This window comes from Rana temporaria, assembly GCF_905171775.1.
Source record: "Rana temporaria chromosome 8 unlocalized genomic scaffold, aRanTem1.1 chr8y, whole genome shotgun sequence".
In the NCBI taxonomy this organism is placed as follows: domain Eukaryota; kingdom Metazoa; phylum Chordata; class Amphibia; order Anura; family Ranidae; genus Rana; species Rana temporaria.
This window is the reverse complement of record NW_024404475.1, coordinates 80,909-104,115: the sequence shown is the minus strand read 5'-3', so window position 1 is coordinate 104,115 and position 23,207 is coordinate 80,909. Positions and strand designations below refer to the sequence as shown.

Sequence of the window (23,207 nt, the reverse complement as noted above, 5' to 3'; positions counted from 1 at the left end):
CTCAGCCTCTCCCTTTTCCTTGAAATGAGAAGTTGCGCCGCCACCTTCCGCATTCCCCCCCCCATGTATCGGTGTGATCGGTGTGATGATCGATGTGATGATCGGTGTGATCGGTGTGATGATCGATGTGATGATCGATGTGATGATCGGTGTGATCGGTGTGATGATCGATGTGATGATCGATGTGATGATCGGTGTGATCGGAGTGATGATCGGTGTGATCGGAGTGATGATCGGTGTGATCGGAGTGATGATCGGTGTGATCGGAGTGATGATCGGTGTGATGATCGGTTCCTCCTCCTCCTCCTCAGCCTCTCCCTTTTCCTTGAAATGAGAAGTTGCGCCGCCACCTTCCGCATTCCCCCCCCTCCCCCTCATGTATCGGTGTGATCGGTGTGATGATCGGTGTGATGATCGGTGTGATGATCGGTGATCGGTGTGATGATCGGTGTGATGATCGGTGTGATGATCGGTGATCGGTGTGATGATCGGTGTGATGATCGGAGTGATGATCGGTTCCTCCTCCTCCTCCTCAGCCTCTCCCTTTTCCTTGAAATGAGAAGTTGCGCCGCCTCCCCTCCCCCCCTCCCCTCCCCCCCCCCCATGTATTACTGGAATAGCAGGAAGAGATTTGTCGCCTTTTCTCGCCAGCAGGAAAGTTCAGCTTTAGAGATCCGAAATAGAAGAGAATCTGAGTTCTCATGGAGGAGAGGAGACCCGAGGCTGAAGTCCCTCTAATGGATCTTTAAATTCCAACAACTTTCCGGGAAGTAATATGTGATCTGATCGAACGCGATCGAACGCGGAATAATGAAGATCCTGCCACAAATCCAACTCTGTCTCCTGCTTCTCATCACTCTCCTGGAGAAAGCCCAGCAGGTAAGGTGGGGGGGGGGGCTCAGCAGGCAATGTGGGGGGGGGCTCAGCAGGCAATGTGGGGGGGGGCTCAGCAGGTAATGTGGGGGTGGGGGCTCAGCAGGTAATGTGGGGGTGGGGGGGCTCAGCAGGTAATGTGGGGGTGGGGGGGCTCAGCAGGCAATGTGGGGGGGGGGCTCAGCAGGCAATGTGGGGGGGGGCTCAGCAGGTAATGTGGGGGTGGGGGCTCAGCAGGTAATGTGGGGGTGGGGGGGCTCAGCAGGTAATGTGGGGGGGGGGCTCAGCAGGTAATGTGGGGGTGGGGGGGCTCAGCAGGTAATGTGGGGGGGGGGCTCAGCAGGTAATGTGGGGGGGGCTCAGCAGGTAATGTGGGGGGGCTCAGCAGGTAATGTGGGGGTGGGGGGGCTCAGCAGGTAATGTGGGGGTGGGGGGAAGTCAGCAGGTAATGTGGGGGTGGGGCTCAGCAGGTAATGTGGGTTGGGGGGGCTCAGCAGGTAATGTGGGGGTGGGGGAAGTCAGCAGGTAATGTGGGGGTGGGGGGGCTCAGCAGGTAATGTGGGGGTGCTCAGCGGGTAATGTGGGGGTGGGGGGGCTCAGCAGGTAATGTGGGGGGCTCAGAGGGTAATGTGGATGTGGGGGGGGGCTCAGCAGGTAATGTGGGGGTGCTCAGCGGGTAATGTGGGGGTGGGGGGGCTCAGCAGGTAATGTGGGGGGGGGGGGGGGAGTCAGCAGGTAATGTGGGGGGAACTCAGCGGGTAATGTGGGGGTGGGGGGGCTCAGCAGGTAATGTGGGGGGAACTCAGCGGGTAATGTGGGGGTGGGGGGGCTCAGAGGGTAATGTGGATGTGGGGGGGGGCTCAGCAGGTAATGTGGGGGTGGGGGGAAGTCAGCAGGTAATGTGGGGGTGGGGCTCAGCAGGTAATGTGGGTTGGGGGGGCTCAGCGGGTAATGTGGGGGTGGGGGGGGCTCAGCAGGTAATGTGGGGGGGGGGCTCAGCAGGTAATGTGGGGGGGGCTCAGCAGGTAATGTGGGGGGGCTCAGCAGGTAATGTGGGGGGGGGGGGGCTCAGCAGGTAATGTGGGGGTGGGGGGAAGTCAGCAGGTAATGTGGGGGTGGGGCTCAGCAGGTAATGTGGGTTGGGGGGGCTCAGCAGGTAATGTGGGGGTGGGGGAAGTCAGCAGGTAATGTGGGGGGGGGGGGGCTCAGCAGGTAATGTGGGGGTGCTCAGCGGGTAATGTGGGGGGGGGGGGGCTCAGCAGGTAATGTGGGGGGCTCAGAGGGTAATGTGGATGTGGGGGGGGGCTCAGCAGGTAATGTGGGGGTGCTCAGCGGGTAATGTGGGGGTGGGGGGGCTCAGCAGGTAATGTGGGGGTGGGGGGGGGAGTCAGCAGGTAATGTGGGGGGAACTCAGCGGGTAATGTGGGGGTGGGGGGGCTCAGCAGGTAATGTGGGGGGAACTCAGCGGGTAATGTGGGGGTGGGGGGGCTCAGAGGGTAATGTGGATGGGGGGGGGGGCTCAGCAGGTAATGTGGGGGTGGGGGGAAGTCAGCAGGTAATGTGGGGGTGGGGCTCAGCAGGTAATGTGGGTTGGGGGGGCTCAGCGGGTAATGTGGGGGTGGGGGGGGCTCAGCAGGTAATGTGGGGGTGGGGGGAAGTCAGCAGGTAATGTGGGGGTGGGGCTCAGCAGGTAATGTGGGTTGGGGGGGCTCAGCAGGTAATGTGGGGGTGGGGGGAAGTCAGCAGGTAATGTGGGGGTGGGGCTCAGCAGGTAATGTGGGTTGGGGGGGCTCAGCGGGTAATGTGGGGGTGGGGGGAACTCGGCAGGTAATGTGGGGGTGGGGGGGCTCAGCAGGTAATGTGGGGGTGGGGGGGGAGTCAGCAGGTAATGTGGGGGGAACTCAGCGGGTAATGTGGGGGTGGGGGGAACTCGGCAGGTAATGTGGGGGTGGGGGGGCTCAGCAGGTAATGTGGGGGTGGGGGGGGAGTCAGCAGGTAATGTGGGGGGAACTCAGCGGGTAATGTGGGGGTGGGGGGGCTCAGCAGGTAATGTGGGGGTGGGGGGGCTCAGCGGGTAATGTGGGGGTGGGGGGGAGTCAGCAGGTAATGTGGGGGGAACTCAGCGGGTAATGTGGGGGTGGGGGGGCTCAGCAGGTAATGTGGGGGTGGGGGGGGAGTCAGCAGGTAATGTGGGGGGAACTCAGCGGGTAATGTGGGGGTGGGGGGGCTCAGCAGGTAATGTGGGGGTGGGGGGGGCTCAGCGGGTAATGTGGGGGTGGGGGGGGGAGTCAGCAGGTAATGTGGGGGGAACTCGGCAGGTAATGTGGGGGTGGGGGGGCTCAGCAGGTAATGTGGGGGTGGGGGGGGAGTCAGCAGGTAATGTGGGGGGAACTCAGCGGGTAATGTGGGGGTGGGGGGGCTCAGCGGGTAATGTGGGGGTGGGGGGGCTCAGCAGGTAATGTGGGGGGAACTCAGCGGGTAATGTGGGGGTGGGGGGGCTCAGCGGGTAATGTGGGGGTGGGGGGAGTCAGCAGGTAATGTGGGGGGAACTCAGCGGGTAATGTGGGGGTGGGGGGAACTCGGCAGGTAATGTGGGGGTGGGGGGGCTCAGCAGGTAATGTGGGGGTGGGGGGGGAGTCAGCAGGTAATGTGGGGGGAACTCAGCGGGTAATGTGGGGGTGGGGGGGCTCAGCAGGTAATGTGGGGGTGGGGGGGCTCAGCGGGTAATGTGGGGGTGGGGGGGAGTCAGCAGGTAATGTGGGGGGAACTCAGCGGGTAATGTGGGGGTGGGGGGGCTCAGCAGGTAATGTGGGGGTGGGGGGGGAGTCAGCAGGTAATGTGGGGGGAACTCAGCGGGTAATGTGGGGGTGGGGGGGCTCAGCAGGTAATGTGGGGGTGGGGGGGCTCAGCGGGTAATGTGGGGGTGGGGGGGGGGAGTCAGCAGGTAATGTGGGGGGAACTCGGCAGGTAATGTGGGGGTGGGGGGGCTCAGCAGGTAATGTGGGGGGGGGGGGGGAGTCAGCAGGTAATGTGGGGGGAACTCAGCGGGTAATGTGGGGGTGGGGGGGCTCAGCGGGTAATGTGGGGGGGGGGGGGCTCAGCAGGTAATGTGGGGGGAACTCAGCGGGTAATGTGGGGGTGGGGGGGCTCAGCGGGTAATGTGGGGGTGGGGGGAGTCAGCAGGTAATGTGGGGGGAACTCAGCGGGTAATGTGAGGGTGGGGGGGCTCAGCAGGTAATGTGGGGGGGGGGAGTCAGCAGGTAATGTGGGGGGAACTCAGCGGGTAATGTGGGGGTGGGGGGGCTCAGCAGGTAATGTGGGGGTGGGGGGGCTCAGCGGGTAATGTGGGGGTGGGGGGGGGAGTCAGCAGGTAATGTGGGGGGAACTCAGCGGGTAATGTGGGGGTGGGGGGGCTCAGCAGGTAATGTGGGGGTGGGGGGGGGAGTCAGCAGGTAATGTGGGGGGAACTCAGCGGGTAATGTGGGGGTGGGGGGGCTCAGCAGGTAATGTGGGGGTGGGGGGGCTCAGCGGGTAATGTGGGGGTGGGGGGGGAGTCAGCAGGTAATGTGGGGGGAACTCAGCGGGTAATGTGGGGGTGGGGGGGCTCAGCAGGTAATGTGGGGGTGGGGGGGGGAGTCAGCAGGTAATGTGGGGGGAACTCAGCGGGTAATGTGGGGGTGGGGGGTAGGGTGACCACGTGTCCCGTAATTTACATGCCCGATCCCGCCAGGAAGCCGACACTCCACAGTGCTAATCAATGTATGGGCTGCCTAAGAGCTAAGACCAGCCATAGACAGTTTATATCTCAGCTGGTTCAGCAGGAACTGGCTGAGATTTGAACCATTAATGAGCAGATTCTCTTATAATTATCACTAGTGGTTGCTGTATAGTCACTGGTGATAATCACTGTTTGTCGGGAGAATATAATTGCTGGGCGGGAGGGATATTCCCGTCACCACTGTCTGTTGATGGGGGAATCATGCAAGTTTCTTTCCTGCAATCTGTGGATGAAGGAAATAAATTTGCACCGTATATTATCTGCCTAACTGAAAGTGAAAGTAAATTGTGAATGTTTTGAAAGAACAGGAGAGGGGGAGGGAGACAGATGGGGGAGAGAAGGGATGGAGATAATGTAGTTCAGTGATTACAGTGTGCTGCAGTCTGCAGTGCACACACTTAAACACGGCCCAGGCTAGAATATCTGGTTGTGTGAGCGCTCGCATTATGCAGTGTCGGCGAGCAGAGGGAGGGGGAGGAATCCCCCGCAGAGCTGACTGGGGACTCTCTCCCTCTCGGGGAGCAAAATACAAAAAAAATAAAAAAATTAAAAAAAATTTTGGGGGGGGGGGGCACATGGTGGGGCACAGCATGATGTTGGGGGGGGTCAGGGCCCCCTCTGGCCCCCCCTAGGGACGCCTCTGGCTGCATTTGATGAGGCACAGTGGTGGCATTAGATGGGGCACAGTGGCAGCATTTGATGGGGCCTAGGGCCCTCTTTTGATCTTGCACACGGGCCCGCTGATTTCATGATACGCCCCTGCCCCCAAAATACGCAAAAAAATATGTAAAAAAACATAAATTTTTTAGGGGGGGGGGGGGGGTGTCCCTGAATGGCAGTTTGGAAATGTGGTAACCCTAGTGGGGGGGAGCTCAGCAGGTAATGTGGGGGGAACTCAGTGGGTAATGTGGGGGTGGGGGGGGGGAAGTCAGCAGGTAATGTGGGGGTGGGGGGGAACTCAGTGGGTAATGTGGGGGTGGGGGGGCTCAGCCGGTAATGTGGGGGGGCTCAGCAGGTAATGTAGGGGTGGGGGGGGGGCCTAGATACGGATCTTCTTACAATGTAATGAGGGTGTTTAGCAGAAAGTAAAAAGGTTCCTCAACCTAAAGGGGGGGGATGGGAATTGGGAAACAGGAAATAAAAAGGTCGGATCCACAGAATTGATATTTTCTTGTTCAATATTTTTTATTTTTAAAGAGATTTTATTGTATAAATAACTGTGCACTGTGCCCAGAGTGGGCACAGTGCATCCGGACAGGCCTCTCTCACCAGCCTGGCAGCCAGAGTGGGTATAGTGCATCCGGACAGGCCTCTCTCACCAGCCTGGCAGCCAGAGTGGGTACAGTGCATCCGGACAGGCCTCTCTCACCAGCCTGGCAGCCAGAGTGGGTATAGTGCATCCGGACAGACCTCTCTCACCAGCCTGGCAGCCAGAGTGGGTACAGTGCATCCGGACAGGCCTCTCTCACCAGCCTGGCAGCCAGAGTGGGTATAGTGCATCCGGACAGGCCTCTCTCACCAGCCTGGCAGCCAGAGTGGGTATAGTGCATCCGGACAGACCTCTCTCACCAGCCTGGCAGCCAGAGTGGGTATAGTGCATCCGGACAGGCCTCTCTCACCAGCCTGGCAGCCAGAGTGGGTATAGTGCATCCGGACAGGCTTCTCTCACCAGCCTGGCAGCCAGAGTGGGTATAGTGCATCCGGACAGGCCTCTCTCACCAGCCTGGCAGCCAGAGCGGGTACAGTGCATCCGGACAGGCCTCTCTCACCAGCCCGACAGCCAGAGTGGGCACAGTGCATCCGGACAGGCCTCTCTCACCAGCCTGGCAGCCAGAGTGCGCACAGTGCATCCGGACAGGCCTCTCTCACCAGCCTGACAGCCAGAGTGGGTATAGTGCATCCGGACAGGCCTCTCTCACCAGCCTGGCAGCCAGAGTGCGCACAGTGCATCCGGACAGGCCTCTCTCACCAGCCTGGCAGCCAGAGTGGTTACAGTGCATCCGGACAGGCCTCTCTCACCATCCTGGCAGCCAGAGTGGGCACAGTGCATCCGGACAGGCCTCTCTCACCAGCCTGGCAGCCAGAGTGGGTATAGTGCATCCGGACAGGCCTCTCTCACCAGCCTGGCAGCCAGAGTGGGTATAGTGCATCCGGACAGGCCTCTCTCACCAGCCTGGCAGCCAGAGTGCGCACAGTGCATCCGGACAGGCCTCTCTCACCAGCCTGGCAGCCAGAGTGGGTACAGTGCATCCGGACAGGCCTCTCTCACCAGCCTGGCAGCCAGAGTGGGTACAGTGCATCCGGACAGACCTCTCTCACCAGCCTGGCAGCCAGAGCGGGTACAGTGCATCCGGACATGCCTCTCTCACCAGCCTGGCAGCCAGAGTGGGTACAGTGCATCCGGACAGGCCTCTCTCACCAGCCTGGCAGCCAGAGTGGGTACAGTGCATCCGGACAGACCTCTCTCACCAGCCTGGCAGCCAGAGTGGGTATAGTGCATCTGGACAGGCCTCTCTCACCAGCCTGGCAGCCAGAGTGGGCACAGTGCATCCGGACAGGCCTCTCTCACCAGCCTGGCAGCCAGAGCGGGTACAGTGCATCCGGACAGGCCTCTCTCACCAGCCTGGCAGCCAGAGTGTCACTCGGATGAAGTCTCTGCCACAGACCCTCCTGAAGATTGGAGACAATTTCGGTCCAGAATCCCTCTTGACTGGATTCAGCGCCCGGTTCTCCTTCACAAAGCTTCTGGTTGGATCAGCAACTGATAGGCGACCTGGTCCAGCCTCTCAGAACCAAAGTGTCCTCCGATGAATGGACAGGCCTCTCCTAGAACACCAGCCTCGTGCTCGGTATCCCCCGGAGAGGATCCTCATCAGACGGCTTCCTCCTATTGGACGGACAGCCGAGGACCATCTGGCAAGTTAGATACCCAGTCGACTCACTGGATCCACCAGATAGATGAATGTGCTTCAGACCAACGCCGTCCCGGAGCCAGGAACACACACCCCAGCCAGGAGGGCCACAGACGGGGTGGTGTAACGACTGCCCAGCTCAAGGGTGGGAACACAGCGACCCCGAACCAATGGTGTCTGCCCTTTAAATACCCCTCCCCAGCATGCACAGCGAGGCGACCAACCCTCCTGATAGGCTGCTGGGAGGAGATATTCAACTTGACCCTACTGCAGCCACCTGTCGGGCCTGGGGCAGAACTCACTCCCCAGACAAGGACAGTATGTGCAAACAGTACAGCCAAAGCTGGAGCAGAGGTCCTCTCTGAACTCCCCTAAATTTACAATAGCACCGCCTCTGAAAACAGCCAGGCGCTACAAGAGAGGAAAGAGAAGGGAGTGGGGTGCTCAGGCCCCAGACATGACCCCCAATAGTGAGGAGACCACAATCACCAAGGACAGCGCAATCACAGCCAGGTGCTAAAAATCGATCCCCCAAGGCTGCCGGTGATATTGGGGTCCCTGGATTATAAAACACAAAAACAAACCTGCCGCTGGATTCAGATATTGAAGGGTCACCGGGGGGGTCACCGGGGGGGGGTCACCGGGTACACTCGCTCCGGTTCGGCAGAACTCCACAAAACGGGAACGTCCCCAGGAACAGGGAATGGACCCGGAGTTGAGAATCTGCAAACAAGCCAATGAGAGCGCCAAACATACATCGAAGAGTCCAAAGTTCTGCCCTCAAAATGCGTTGGGTTTTTCTGCTCTCGTTGGATTGGATGTTTGAAGCTCTCGTTGGATTGGATGTTTGAGGCTCTCGTTGGATTGGATATTTGAGGCTCTCGTTGGATTGGATGTTTGAGGCTCTCGTTGGATTGGATGTTTGAGGCTCTCGTTGGATTGGATGTTTGAGGCTCTCGTTGGATTGGATGTTTGAGGCTCTCGTTGGATTGGATATTTGAGGCTCTCGTTGGATTGGATGTTTGAGGCTCTCGTTGGATAGGATGTTTGAGGCTCTCGTTGGATTGGATATTTGAGGCTCTCGTTGGATTGGATGGATGAGGCTCTCGTTGGATTGGATGTTTGAGGCTCTCGTTGGATTGGATGTTTGAGGCTCTCGTTGGATTGGATGTTTGAGGCTCTCGTTGGATTGGATATTTGAGGCTCTCGTTGGATTGGATGTTTGAGGCTCTCGTTGGATAGGATGTTTGAGGCTCTCGTTGGATTGGATATTTGAGGCTCTCGTTGGATTGGATGGATGAGGCTCTCGTTGGATTGGATGTTTGAGGCTCTCGTTGGATTGGATGTTTGAGGCTCTCGTTGGATTGGATGTTTGAGGCTCTCGTTGGATTGGATGTTTGAGGCTCTCGTTGGATTGGATATTTGAGGCTCTCGTTGGATTGGATGTTTGAGGCTCTCGTTGGATTGGATGGATGAGGCTCTCGTTAGATTGGATGTTTGAGGCTCTCGGATTGGATGTTTGAGGCTCTCGTTGGATTGGATGTTTGAGGCTCTCGTTGGATTGGATGTTTGAGGCTCTCGTTGGATTGGATGGATGAGGCTCTCGTTGGATTGGATGGATGAGGCTCTCGTTGGATTGGGTAGACGAGGCTCTAGTTGGATTGGATGGATGAGGCTCTCGTTGGATTGGATGGATGAGGCTCTAGTTGGATTGGATGGATGAGGCTCTCGTTGGATTGGATAGACGAGGCTCTCGTTGGAGTGGATGTTTGAGGCTCTCGTTGGATTGAATGTTTGAGGCTCTCGTTGGATTGGACGTTTGAGGCTCTCGTTGGATTGGATAGATGAGGCTCTAGTTGGATTGGATGTTTGAGGCTCTCGTTGGATTGGATGGATGAGGCTCTCGTTGGATTGGATGTTTGAGGCTCTCGTTGGATAGGATGTTTGAGGCTCTCGTTGGATTGGATGGATGAGGCTCTCGTTGGATTGGATGTTTGAGGCTCTCGTTGGATTGGATGGATGAGGCTCTCGTTGGATTGGATGTTTGAGGCTCTCGTTGGATTGGATGGATGAGGCTCTAGTTGGATTGGATGTTTGAGGCTCTTGTTGGATCGGATGGATGAGGCTCTCGTTTGATTGGATGTTTGAGGCTCTCGTTGGATTGGATGGATGAGGCTCTAGTTGGATTGGATGTTTGAGGCTCTCGTTGGATTGGATGTTTGAGGCTCTCGTTGGATTGGATGGATGAGGCTCTCGTTGGATTGGATGGATGAGGCTCTCGTTGGATTGGATGGATGAGGCTCTCGTTGGATTGGATGTTTGAGGCTCTCGTTGGATTAGATGTTTGAGGCTCTCGTTGGATTGGATGTTTGAGGCTCTCGTTGGATTGGATGGATGAGGCTCTCGTTGGATTGGATGAGGCTCTCGTTGGATTGGATGGATGAGGCTCTCGTTGGATTGGATGGATGAGGCTCTCGTTGGATTGGATGGATGAGGCTCTCGTTGGATTGGATGTTTGAGGCTCTCGTTGGATTGGATGAGGCTCTCGTTGGATTGGATGGATGAGGCTCTCGTTGGATTGGATGAGGCTCTCGTTGGATTGGATGTTTGAGGCTCTCGTTGGATTGGATTGGATGAGGCTCTCGTTGGATTGGATGAGGCTCTCGTTGGATTGGATGGATGAGGCTCTCGTTGGATTGGATGTTTGAGGCTCTCGTTGGATTGGATGGATGAGGCTCTCGTTGGATTGGATGGATGAGGCTCTCGTTGGATTGGATGAGGCTCTCGTTGGATTGGATGGATGAGGCTCTCGTTGGATTGGATGAGGCTCTCGTTGGATTGGATGGATGAGGCTCTCGTTGGATTGGATGGATGAGGCTCTCGTTGGATTGGATGGATGAGGCTCTCGTTGGATTGGATGTTTGAGGCTCTCGTTGGATTGGATGAGGCACTCGTTGGATTGGATGGATGAGGCTCTCGTTGGATTGGATGAGGCTCTCGTTGGATTGGATGTTTGAGGCTCTCGTTGGATTGGATTGGATGAGGCTCTCGTTGGATTGGATGGATGAGGCTCTCGTTGGATTGGATGTTTGAGGCTCTCGTTGGATTGGATGGATGAGGCTCTCATTGGATTGGATGGATGAGGCTCTCGTTGGATTGGATGTTTGAGGCTCTCGTTGGATTGGATGGATGAGGCTCTCGTTGGATTGGATGGATGAGGCTCTCGTTGGATTGGATGAGGCTCTCGTTGGATTGGATGGATGAGGCTCTCGTTGGATTGGATGAGGCTCTCGTTGGATTGGATGGATGAGGCTCTCGTTGGATTGGATGAGGCTCTCGTTGGATTGGATGGATGAGGCTCTCGTTGGATTGGATGTTTGAGGCTCTCGTTGGATTGGATGTTTGAGGCTCTCGTTGGATTGGATGGATGAGGCTCTCGTTGGATTGGATGTTTGAGGCTCTCGTTGGATTGGATGGATGAGGCTCTCGTTGGATTGGATGAGGCTCTCGTTGGATTGGATGGATGAGGCTCTCGTTGGATTGGATGGATGAGGCTCTCGTTGGATTGGATGGATGAGGCTCTCGTTGGATTGGATGGATGAGGCTCTCGTTGGATTGGATGTTTGAGGCTCTCGTTGGATTGGATGAGGCTCTCGTTGGATTGGATGGATGAGGCTCTCGTTGGATTGGATGAGGCTCTCGTTGGATTGGATGTTTGAGGCTCTCGTTGGATTGGATTGGATGAGGCTCTCGTTGGATTGGATGAGGCTCTCGTTGGATTGGATGGATGAGGCTCTCGTTGGATTGGATGTTTGAGGCTCTCGTTGGATTGGATGGATGAGGCTCTCGTTGGATTGGATGGATGAGGCTCTCGTTGGATTGGATGAGGCTCTCGTTGGATTGGATGTTTGAGGCTCTCTACCAGAGAGTGCAGCCAGGCCCTTGGCACACCGCCAGATTACTGACTGGACTGTGAATGAATGGCAGCACACCAATGAGAATTTATCTTTTGCTTACACTTGTCAGGATATTCACTTTAGCGCATTCAGCAGGACCCGATTGGTTCTGTAGCGCTAACCCCGAAGGAGTGACTTGGTAATTTGGGTTCTCTGTTCTGCGACTCCAAGAACACCGCCAGCCCCTCTGACACACCTGGTATGGGTTAGAATGGTGATATGAGGAGAAATGAAGACACAGAATGGAGGCGCAGTCCAGTAGACCGTATAATCGCCATGCCAAGGCTTGGAATAGAGTTCTGTACCGATAGAGCGGAATTATCCAACGAATCAGCAATAAATAGTCATATAAGGGTTACCACAATGTGAAGTCTAGGAGGATGGCTGGGATTGGGTGCTCTGTGCCCTGAGAAGTACCTCTTAGCATAAGCAATGGGCGAAGGTCTCTGTGTAGCAACTGTACAGGGACAGGCTTTAGTCCTAACTCTTGAGCCGGCTAGCATTGGGGCCCAGTTGTACCATTGTTATGCATGCAGGCAGCAATAAGGCTACTAGATGGTTGTGTTTATCAGTTCCTAAAGGACCCAGTCTCTCTTTCTCTAGCAGCAGATAGAATATTCCAACAGCAGCCCCAGCGATAATGCAGCTCTGGTCACACAGCGATTACTGTCTGCACCCAGGTGACTCTCCAGGTCCTGCTCAGGCCTCCGTTATGAAGCAATGTTGGTGCACATGGGACATTCTCTGGGAAGCTGTGTCCTCAGAACATGCCGCTCCTACCCCTCCCCCTGGCAATCTCCCTCTGGGAAATGTAGTTAAGAAGCTCCCAATTACAGTCTGTCCTCTGGACTACAGTTCCCACAGTGCAGTGCTGCCTGACACCATCTATTGAACTCTTCCTGCTCAGTGGCTCCCTCCTCTGGCTGATCGAGCTGTTAACCAGTTCAGCACTGCAGGGCAGCAGATACAGAGAGCAGCTGCAGCCAGTGTCTCTCTCACACTCCATTCTTAACCAATCACATGGCTATGTTTCCTACAGCTGAGCCTCTATCTTCTGGTCTGGGTGCTCCACAGAAGATCACGGGAGGTTCAGGTCAGGACAAATTCCGCCATTTATATTCTCTGTATGACTTCGTAACCAACACATAACCGGATTATCTTCTAAACAAACATATTTTCCCACAGCTCAGCCTGAAGGCCGGGCAGCCGAATAATCTGAAGAGAAATGGCAACGCTCCAATCAAATCATACAAAGCTATTTAACCCCTCGCCTTCCGGAAGTTTTACCAGGCCATTATCTGCGATACGGCACTGCGCCGCTTTCACATACAATTGCGCGGTCGTGCGACGCTGTACATAAATAAATCTTTTGGTGTCCAGTGTAATACTGTAGCAGCGCTACTCTCAAACCCCCGTGTGAAAGACCTCTATATGTAGTGCATATAGGAAACAACAATGGTGCAGCTCGTTGATCATAATATTCCTTAACCAGTGCTCCTTTCACCAGGGGGTAGTCACCACCGTGGGGGGGTAGTCACCTCCGTGGGGGGGTAGTCACCACCGTGGGGGGGTAGTCACCTCCGTGGGGGGGTAGTCACCACCGTGGGGGGGTAGTCACCTCCGTGGGGGGGTAGTCACCACCGTGGGGGGGTAGTCACCTCCGTGGGGGGGGTAGTCACCACCGTGGGGGGGTAGTCACCACCGTGGGGGGGTAGTCACCTCCGTGGGGGGGTAGTCACCACCGTGGGGGGGTAGTCACCTCCGTGGGGGGGTAGTCACTTCCGTGGGGGGGTAGTCACCTCCGTGGGGGGGTAGTCACTACCGTGGGGGGGTAGTCACCTCCGTGGGGGGGGTGGTCACCACCGTGGGGCGGGTAGTCACCACCGTGGGGGGGTAGTCACCACCGTGGGGGGGGTAGTCACCTCCGTGGGGGGGTAGTCACCTCCGTGGGGGGGGGGTAGTCACCACCATGGGGGGGGGTAGTCACCACCATGGGGGGGTAGTCACCTCCGTGGGGGGGTAGTCACCACCGTGGGGGCGGTAGTCACCTCCGTGGGGGGGTAGTCACCACCGTGGGGGGGTAGTCACCTCCGTGGGGGGGTAGTCACCACCATGGGGGGGTAGTCACTACCGTGGGGGGTAGTCACCACCGTGGGGGGGGCACTCACCAAAAAGTGAACTTAAATCAGCATGGAACAATCATCTGCATCTGTCCTGAATGTTGCACTCTCCACCACTTGTTCACCGCAATCCCATATAAGGTTCATATAGTGCAGTACCGTTTAAAAAGTTTATTACAAACCCCACAGGTACCCCTTATACAAATATGCGTACCCCAAGAAAAAAGATCTCAAGCATGTATTGTGTTACTTGTGCCTGTGTTTGCTCCGGTCACCATGACAATGAAGTCGCTCTGTTACCAGTATTCCTGCAGACTTCCTTGTTCCTGGTCCTTGGAACGCTAACAGTGCTTCTGGTCGTGCGATAGGAGTCACTCTGACGCGTTTCGTCATTGGCTGTCTTCGTCTGAGGGCGTGACTCAACCTATCCACGGCCTGTTATATATGCCCGCACGTATCTCTCCTCCCACTCATTGGCTGGCGCCAGTTACGCTCGCGTCATTCTGGCGTAGGCGCACTCGGGACTTTTGAGGATCTTGCCATATTATGGGCGGAAGTGAGCGGAGTTGTTCACGCACAGCCGCACTGATCCCATTGAAGATCATGCCAGACTGAGGGCGGAACACACATCTATTACTCGTACGATCTCAGTGTCAGCAGCGCATAATGATTTACTACGGGTGAGCACTTACCACACACTAAGTTTTCATACCCCAGTACATGAAAAACAGTGCATTATATTAAACTCACATTAAAATAAATCCTATGTACACATAAATATACGATGAACGTAATGGATAGTCCATGATTATAGTTATGTATGTACACCCTACACCTGCATTATATAATTTGTGGGTAGGGCGATACTAGCCCTTCTTCTGGTGGGATTTGATCGCCTCTGCGGTTTTTATTTTTTGCTCTATAAACAAAAAAAAGACAATTAAAAAAAAGACGCTATTTCGTACTTTCTGCTATAAAACATCCAATGAATTAAAAACATTGAATTTCTTCATGAATTTAGGAGAATCTGTATTCTGCTACATGTTTTTGATAAAAAAAATCACAATAAGTTTTATATTGATTGTTTTCCGCAAAAGTTATCGCGTCTACAAATACCACCAAAATAAATCTCTATTTGTGGGGAAAAAATGATAGAAATGCCATTTGGGTACAATGTTGCATGATCGTGCAAATGTCGGTTAAAGTAGGGCAGTGCTGAATAGCAAAGAATGGCCTGATCATAAAGGGGGGAAAACACTCTGGAGCTGAAGTGGTTAAAATATAAGTGAACCCCCCACCATGTAAAACAACCCAATCAGGTTAAAATAGAATAGGTGGTGGAATCCCTTTAACAGGAAGAAGCCCCTCGCTGTTCCAAAGCTCGGACTATTTATATGCCACTCCAGCCACCTACTGGGCACCCTTCCCCAGGGATTGGCTGAAGCACAATAATAAAGTAAGGTTGCCCATTTGCTTTGCTTAACCTCCTATGTTACAAAGCCTCTAGAAAACAGAGGAGAGAAATCAAACCTGTAGAGCCTGTGAGATCCAGAACAGCCCAAAGAAATCAATAGCTGCTTTAATGATACAGATGAGTCAAGGCGGGAGTCTGAGCTGGTTTTAGTGCCAGGGGGTGTCTGAGCTGGTTTGGGTGCCAGGCGGGAGTTGGAGCTGGTTTTAGTGCCAGGGGGTGTCTGAGCTGGTTTTGGTGCCAGGGGGTGTCTGAGCTGGTTTTGGTGCCAGGCGGGAGTCTGAGCTGGTTTTGGTGCCAGGGGGTGTCTGAGCTGGTTTTGGTGCCAGGGGGGAGTCTGAGCTGGTTTGGGTGCCAGGTGGGAGTCTGAGCTGGTTTGGGTGCCAGGCGGGAGTCTGAGCTGGTTTGGGTGCCAGGCGGGAGTCCGAGTTGGTTTTGGTGCCAGGGTGGAGTCTGAGCTGGTTTTGGTGCCAGGGGGGGGGGTCTGAGCTGGTTTTGGTGCCAGGGGGGAGTCTGACCTGGTTTTGGTGCCAGGGGGGAGTCTGAGCTGGTTTTGGTGCCAGGGGGTGTCTGAGCTGGTTTTGGTGCCAGGGGGGGGGTCTGAGCTGGTTTTGGTGCCAGGCGGGAGTCTGAGCTGGTTTTGGTGCAAGAGGGGAGTCTGAGCTGGTTTTGGTGCCAGGGGGGAGTCTGAGCTGGTTTTGGTGCCAGGGGGGAGTCCGAGTTAGTTTTGGTGCCAGGGTGGAGTCTGAGCTGGTTTGGGTGCCAGGGGGGGAGTCTCAGCTGGTTTTGGTGCCAGGGGGTGTCTGAGCTGGTTTTGGTGCCAGGGGGGTGTCTGAGCTGGTTTTGGTGCCAGGCGGGAGTCTGAGCTGGTTTTGGTGCCAGGGGGTGTCTGAGCTGGTTTTGGTGCCAGGCGGGAGTCTGAGCTGGTTTTGGTGCCAGGGGGGAGTCTGAGCTGGTTTGGGTACCAGGGGGGAGAGTCTGAGCTGGTTTTGGTGCCAGGGGGGAGTCTGTGCTGGTTTTGGTGCCAGGGGGGAGTCTGAGCTGGTTTTGGTGCCAGGCGGGAGTCTGAGCTGGTTTTGGTGCCAGGGGGGAGTCTGAGCTGGTTTTGGTGCCAGGGGGGAGTCCGAGTTAGTTTTGGTGCCAGGGTGGAGTCTGAGCTGGTTTTGGTGCCAGGGGGGGGGGTCTGAGCTGGTTTTGGTGCCAGGGGGGAGTCTGAGCTGGTTTTGGTGCCAGGGGGGAGTCTGAGCTGGTTTTGGTGCCAGGGGGTGTCTGAGCTGGTTTTGGTGCCAGGGGGGAGTCTGAGCTGGTTTTGGTGCCAGGGGGGAGTCTGAGCTGGTTTTGGTGCCAGGTGGGAGTCTGAGCTGGTTTTGGTGCAAGAGAGGAGTCTGAGCTGGTTTTGGTGCCAGGGGGGAGTCTGAGCTGGTTTTGGTGCCAGGGGGGAGTCCGAGTTAGTTTTGGTGCCAGGGTGGAGTCTGAGCTGGTTTGGGTGCCAGGGGGGGAGTCTCAGCTGATTTTGGTGCCAGGGGGTGTCTGAGCTGGTTTTGGTGCCAGGGGGGTGTCTGAGCTGGTTTTGGTGCCAGGCGGGAGTCTCAGCTGGTTTTGGTGCCAGGGGGGTGTCTGAGCTGGTTTTGGTGCCAGGGGGGAGTCTGTGCTGGTTTTGGTGCCAGGGGGGAGTCTGAGCTGGTTTTGGTGCCAGGCGGTAGACTGAGCTGGTTTTGGTGCCAGGGGGGAGTCCGAGTTGGTTTTGGTGCCAGGGGGGAGTCCGAGTTGGTTTTGGTGCCAGGGGGGAGTCCGAGTTGGTTTTGGTGCCAGGGGGGAGTCTGAGCTGGTTTTGGTGCCAGGCGGGAGTCTGAGCTGGTTTTGGTGCCAGGGGGGTGTCTGAGCTGGTTTTGGTGCCAGGGGGGAGTCTGTGCTGGTTTTGGTGCCAGGGGGGAGTCTGAGCTGGTTTTGGTGCCAGGCGGGAGTCTGAGCTGGTTTTGGTGCCAGGGGGGTGTCTGAGCTGGTTTTGGTGCCAGGGGGGAGTCTGTGCTGGTTTTGGTGCCAGGGGGGAGTCCGAGTTAGTTTTGGTGCCAGGGTGGAGTCTGAGCTGGTATGGGTGCCAGGGGGGGAGTCTCAGCTGGTTTTGGTGACAGGGGGTGTCTGAGCTGGTTTTGGTGCCAGGGGGGTGTCTGAGCTGGTTTTGGTGCCAGGCGGGAGTCTGAGCTGGTTTTGGTGCCAGGGGGGAGTCTGAGCTGGTTTTAGTGCCAGGGGGTGTCTGAGCTGGTTTTGGTGCCAGGCGGGAGTCTGAGCTGGTTTTGGTGCCAGGGGGTGTCTGAGCTGGTTTGGGTGCCAGGTGGGAGTCTGAGCTGGTTTGGGTGCCAGGCGGGAGTCTGAGCTGGTTTGGGTGCCAGGCGGGAGTCCGAGTTGGTTTTTGGTGCCAGGGTGGAGTCTGAGCTGGTTTTGGTGCCAGGGGGGGGGTCTGAGCTGGTTTTGGTGCCAGGGGGGAGTCTGAGCTGGTTTGGGTGCCAGGTGGGAGTCTGAGCTGGTTTGGGTGCCAGGCGGGAGTCTGAGCTGGTTTGGGTGCCAGGCGGGAGTCCGAGTTGGTTTTGGTGCCAGGGTGGAGTCTGAGCTGGTTTTGGTGCCAGGGGGGGGGTCTGAGCTGGTTTTGGTGCCAGGGGGGAGTCTGAGCTGGTTTTGGTGCCAGGGGGGAGTCTGAGCTGGTTTTGGTGCCAGGGGGTGTCTGAGCTGGTTTTGGTGCCAGGCGGGAGTCTGAGCTGGTTTTGGTGCAAGAGGGGAGTCTGAGCTGGTTTTGGTGCCAGGGGGGAGTCTGAGCTGGTTTTGGTGCCAGGGGGGAGTCCGAGTTAGTTTTGGTGCCAGGGTGGAGTCTGAGCTGGTTTGGGTGCCAGGGGGGGAGTCTCAGCTGGTTTTGGTGCCAGGGGGTGTCTGAGCTGGTTTTGGTGCCAGGGGGGTGTCTGAGCTGGTTTTGGTGCCAGGCGGGAGTCTGAGCTGGTTTTGGTGCCAGGGGGGAGTCTGAGCTGGTTTGGGTACCAGGGGGGAGAGTCTGAGCTGGTTTTGGTGCCAGGGGGGAGTCTGTGCTGGTTTTGGTGCCAGGGGGGAGTCTGAGCTAGTTTTGGTGCCAGGCGGGAGTCTGAGCTGGTTTTGGTGCCAGGGGGGAGTCTGAGCTGGTTTTGGTGCCAGGGGGGAGTCCGAGTTAGTTTTGGTGCCAGGGTGGAGTCTGAGCTGGTTTTGGTGCCAGGGGGGGGGTCTGAGCTGGTTTTGGTGCCAGGGGGGAGTCTGAGCTGGTTTTGGTGCCAGGGGGGAGTCTGAGCTGGTTTTGGTGCCAGGGGGTGTCTGAGCTGGTTTTGGTGCCAGGGGGGAGTCTGAGCTGGTTTTGGTGCCAGGGGGGAGTCTGAGCTGGTTTTGGTGCCAGGTGGGAGTCTGGGCTGGTTTTGGTGCAAGAGAGGAGTCTGAGCTGGTTTTGGTGCCAGGGGGGAGTCTGAGCTGGTTTTGGTGCCAGGGGGGAGTCCGAGTTAGTTTTGGTGCCAGGGTGGAGTCTGAGCTGGTTTGGGTGCCAGGGGGGGAGTCTCAGCTGATTTTGGTGCCAGGGGGTGTCTGAGCTGGTTTTGGTGCCAGGGGGGTGTCTGAGCTGGTTTTGGTGCCAGGCGGGAGTCTCAGCTGGTTTTGGTGCCAGGGGGGTGTCTGAGCTGGTTTTGGTGCCAGGGGGGAGTCTGTGCTGGTTTTGGTGCCAGGGGGGAGTCTGAGCTGGTTTTGGTGCCAGGCGGTAGTCTGAGCTGGTTTTGGTGCCAGGGGGGAGTCCGAGTTGGTTTTGGTGCCAGGGGGGAGTCCGAGTTGGTTTTGGTGCCAGGGGGGAGTCTGAGCTGGTTTTGGTGCCAGGGGGGAGTCTGAGCTGGTTTTGGTGCCAGGCGGGAGTCTGAGCTGGTTTTGGTGCCAGGGGGGTGTCTGAGCTGGTTTTGGTGCCAGGGGGGAGTCTGTGCTGGTTTTGGTGCCAGGGGGGAGTCTGAGCTGGTTTTGGTGCCAGGCGGGAGTCTGAGCTGGTTTTGGTGCCAGGGGGGTGTCTGAGCTGGTTTTGGTGCCAGGGGGGAGTCTGTGCTGGTTTTGGTGCCAGGGGGGAGTCCGAGTTAGTTTTGGTGCCAGGGTGGAGTCTGAGCTGGTATGGGTGCCAGGGGGGGAGTCTCAGCTGGTTTTGGTGCCAGGGGGTGTCTGAGCTGGTTTTGGTGCCAGGGGGGTGTCTGAGCTGGTTTTGGTGCCAGGCGGGAGTCTGAGCTGGTTTTGGTGCCAGGCGGGAGTCTGAGCTGGTTTGGGTGCCAGGGGGGAGTCTGAGCTGGTTTTGGTGCCAGGCGGGAGTCTGAGCTGGTTTTGGTGCCAGGGGGGAGTCTGAGCTGGTTTTAGTGCCAGGGGGGAGTCTGAGCTGGTTTTGGTGCCAGGCGGGAGTCTGAGCTGGTTTTGGTGCCAGGGGGGAGTCTGAGCTGGTTTTGGTGCCAGGGGGTGTCTGAGCTGGTTTTGGTGCCAGGGGGGTGTCTGAGCTGGTTTTGGTGCCAGGCGGGAGTCTGAGCTGGTTTTGGTGCCAGGGGGTGTCTGAGCTGGTTTTGGTGCCAGGGGGGTGTCTGAGCTGGTTTTGGTGCCAGGCGGGAGTCTGAGCTGGTTTTGGTGCCAGGGGGGAGTCTGAGCTGGTTTTGGTGCCAGGAGGGAGTCTGAGCTGGTTTTGGTGCCAGGAGGGAGTCTGAGCTGGTTTTGGTGCCCAGGATCTCTAAGTTTGGCCGGCTCCTCCATAGACACATAACATTGCAGACGGTTTCCGCAGAACTCGGAGGGATTTTCCTCAGAACTCGGAGTCTCGGAGGGATTTTCCTCAGAACTCGGAGTCTCGGAGGGGTTTTCCTCAGAATGCAGAAACATTTTTCTTGGATTTGTCTGACGTTTTTTTCTGCTGTTGTGCGTCTCTGTAAATTCCCTACAAAGCATCTGTGACAGAACCCACCGTCACTGTGTGTTTTGGAAGGGACTGTGGGCGGGCCTCTCACCCACAGATTATGGCCCAGAGGACACTGCAGACCTGGGGACAAGCTGGCATTGAGATAATGTAATGTTACATCCCTTCTCCCCCATCCCCCTCCTCTTGTTGCTGTGTCTAAGGCCCCTTTCACACGGACGGCTGTTTTGCCGCAGCTAAAAGCATGTTTATGATTTGCTGGAATTCAAGACTCCAGGCACAGCGATTAGCTTTTATCTGCGATTGCATTTAGCCGTGGCACGATATTGAACGGGGATCTGACTTGAATCCCTGCCAATACCAAGCACTGTGTTTGGTATGAATCTTGAGGGGGAACTCCACGGCAAATATCAAATAAAAAAACGGCATGGGTTCCCCCTACAGGAGCATACCAGGCCCTTGGGTCTGCTATGGATTTTAAGGAGAACCCCCGTACGCCGAAAAAACGGCGTGGGGTTCCCCCCAAAATCCATACCAGACCCGTATCCGAGCAGCAGCCCAGCCGGTCAGGAAAGGGGTGGGGACGAGCGCCTGTCCCCAAGTTGATGAGGACAGGGCCTCTTCCCGACAACCCTGGCCGTTGGTTGTCGGGGTCTATGGGAGGGGAGCTTATCGGAATCCGGCAGCCTCCTTTAATAAGGGGGCCCCCAGATGCTGGCCCCCCACCCTAGTCGAATGAGTATGGGGTACATCGTACCCCTAGCCATTCACCTGGCGGAAACAAAAATGTAAAAAACACACTACACACGGTTTTTAAAGTACTTTATTAGTCAGCTCCGGGGGCCCCCCTCTCTTCTTTAGCTCTTTTACGAGGGGGGCCTGCTTCTTTGATGTCTTCTGCGGGGGGGGGTCCCGGTCTTCACCGCCATCTGGTTCTCTTCCGCCGGGGGGGCGCTTTCTTCTTTAGCTCTTTTATAGCAACCCCCTCCCGGGCTTCTTCGACGTCTTCGGCAAATTCCCTGAACCGCCTCCGCAAACTCTTTAATTTAGTCACTCAATCTATGAACCCAGCCTGCCTAGAGGCCCCGAATTTTGAATCACAATAATTTTGCAACGAATTATCGGATTATTTTATTAACAAAATTTACAAAATCCGTGAAAGTATTTAGCAAAATACAACCTCCATCTACCCCCCCTAAATCACAAATCTAATACCCACATAAATCCGCCGCAATCAACCAATTTCACTCTAAAACCCATCTCCATCGATGCCACTAAAAATATCATCGCTACTCTGCAAAACAGCACAGCGCCTAATGATATCATCCCCACTAAACTGCTGAAAGAATGTGCCGATATTGTGGCACCGGCTATCACCCATCTCATAAACCAGTCATTTAAGGAAGGCATAGTGCCGACCCAACTGAAAACAAGGTATAATCAAACCAATTCTAAAAAAATAAACACCCTCGACCCCAAAGACCCAAACCACCGTCGCCCCAGAACCGGCCTAAATGTCTTCTCCAAGGTAATGGAGAAAGAAGTTGTACAACAGCTACAACATCATTTAGACACCCAAAAATTACTCGATCCGATTCAATCGGGTCAGAAACGGCGCTGCTCAAAATATGGGATGACGCTCTAGAGGCCGCAGGCGAAGGAGAATCTTGTCTTCTGATACTGCTGGACCTAAGCGCAGCTTTTGATACGGTAGACCACGAATTACTACTGACACGGCTAGTTGAAGTAGCTGGAGTTGCGGAATGCGATTTATCCTGGTTCTCCTCCTTTTTGGAAAACCGATCACAAATAGTGAAACTTGGTCCTTTCACTTCTGAAGAACGCACGGTGTCATGCGGAGTCCCTCAGGGATCCCCTTTGTTGCCTGTTCTGTTCAATATCTATCTCCGCCCTCTTTTTATCTATCTCCGCCCTCTTTTTATCTATCTCCGCCCTCTTTTTATCTATCTCCGCCCTCTCTTTATCTATCTCCGCCCTCTCTTTATCTATCTCCGCCCTCTCTTTATCTATCTCCGCCCTCTTTTTATCTATCTCCGCCCTCTTTTTGAAATCATCAGTAACCAGAAGTTACTTTACCACTCTTAAGGCCCTTTCACACGGGGCGGATCAGTAATGATCAGCTCCGTGTGTCCGCAAAGCTCAGCGGGGATCCTCTGTAAAATCCCTGCTGAGCTGGCAGCTGACATGGCGGTCTCCGCACACTGTGCAGAGACCGCCCTGTCTTTCCTCCGCTCTCCCCTATGGGGGATCGGATGAACACGGACCGTATGTCCGTGTTCATCCGATCCGATCCGGCAGACGGAAGAAAAATAGGATTTCTTCCGTCCGCAAATGCGGATCTTTGTTGAGGCAGACACAGATACACCCGTAATCACATAGGGACCAATGTATGTCCCGTTTTCATCCGCAAACGGACGGATGAAAATGCGGACATACGGTCCGTACGTGTGAAAGGGCCCTTATGTAGACGACACACAACTATATTTTCGCATCTGCAGCAAAAAGGATCATTCTCTCGGACTAGAGAAATGCCTTACTTTGATAGAAAATTGGATGACATCCAGTTACCTTAAACTCAACGGTTCGAAAACAGCGCTTCTCCTGTTTCAGGCCAATCGGAAGATTCATCCCGCACCAATATGGACCCCCCGCCCATTCTGGGTAAAAACATCACCCCCCAGCACCAAAGTCAAAAGTCTCAGAGTCATTTTCCATGACAACGGATGCACAAATAGGGTCAGTAGTCAGCGGATCCCAGCGGATGTGGACGTGGTATACTTAGACAGAGGCATGGCTGTGGACGTGGTAGACTTGGATAGAGGGGTGGATGTGGATGTGGTATACTTGGACAGAGGGGTGGATGTGGACGTGGTATACTTGGACAGAGGGGTGGATGTGGACGTGGTATACTTGGACAGAGGGGTGGCGGTGGACGTGATATACTTGGACAGAGGCATGGCTGTGGACGTGGTATACTTGGACAGAGGGGTGGATGTGGAGGTATACTTGGACAGAGGGGTGGCGGTGGGCGTGGTATACTTGGACAGAGGGGTGGCGGTGGACAAGGTATACATGGACAGAGGGGTGGCAGTGGACGTGGTATACTTGGACAGAGGGGTGGATGTGGGCGTGGTATACTTGGACAG

General features: G+C 55.8%; 1 protein-coding gene across 1 annotated transcript in view; it reads left to right on the top strand.

The window, feature by feature from the left end:
* Positions 1–625: 625 nt before the first annotated feature.
* The window catches only part of LOC120921893 (tumor necrosis factor receptor superfamily member 26-like), a 103,317-nt gene continuing 80,735 nt past the window's right edge, over positions 626–23,207 (top strand). The window contains exon 1 of the mRNA XM_040334392.1: positions 626–879. Coding sequence (XP_040190326.1) covers positions 811–879 — 69 coding nt within the window. The 5' untranslated portion in view covers positions 626–810. The remainder of the gene's footprint in view (positions 880–23,207) is intronic.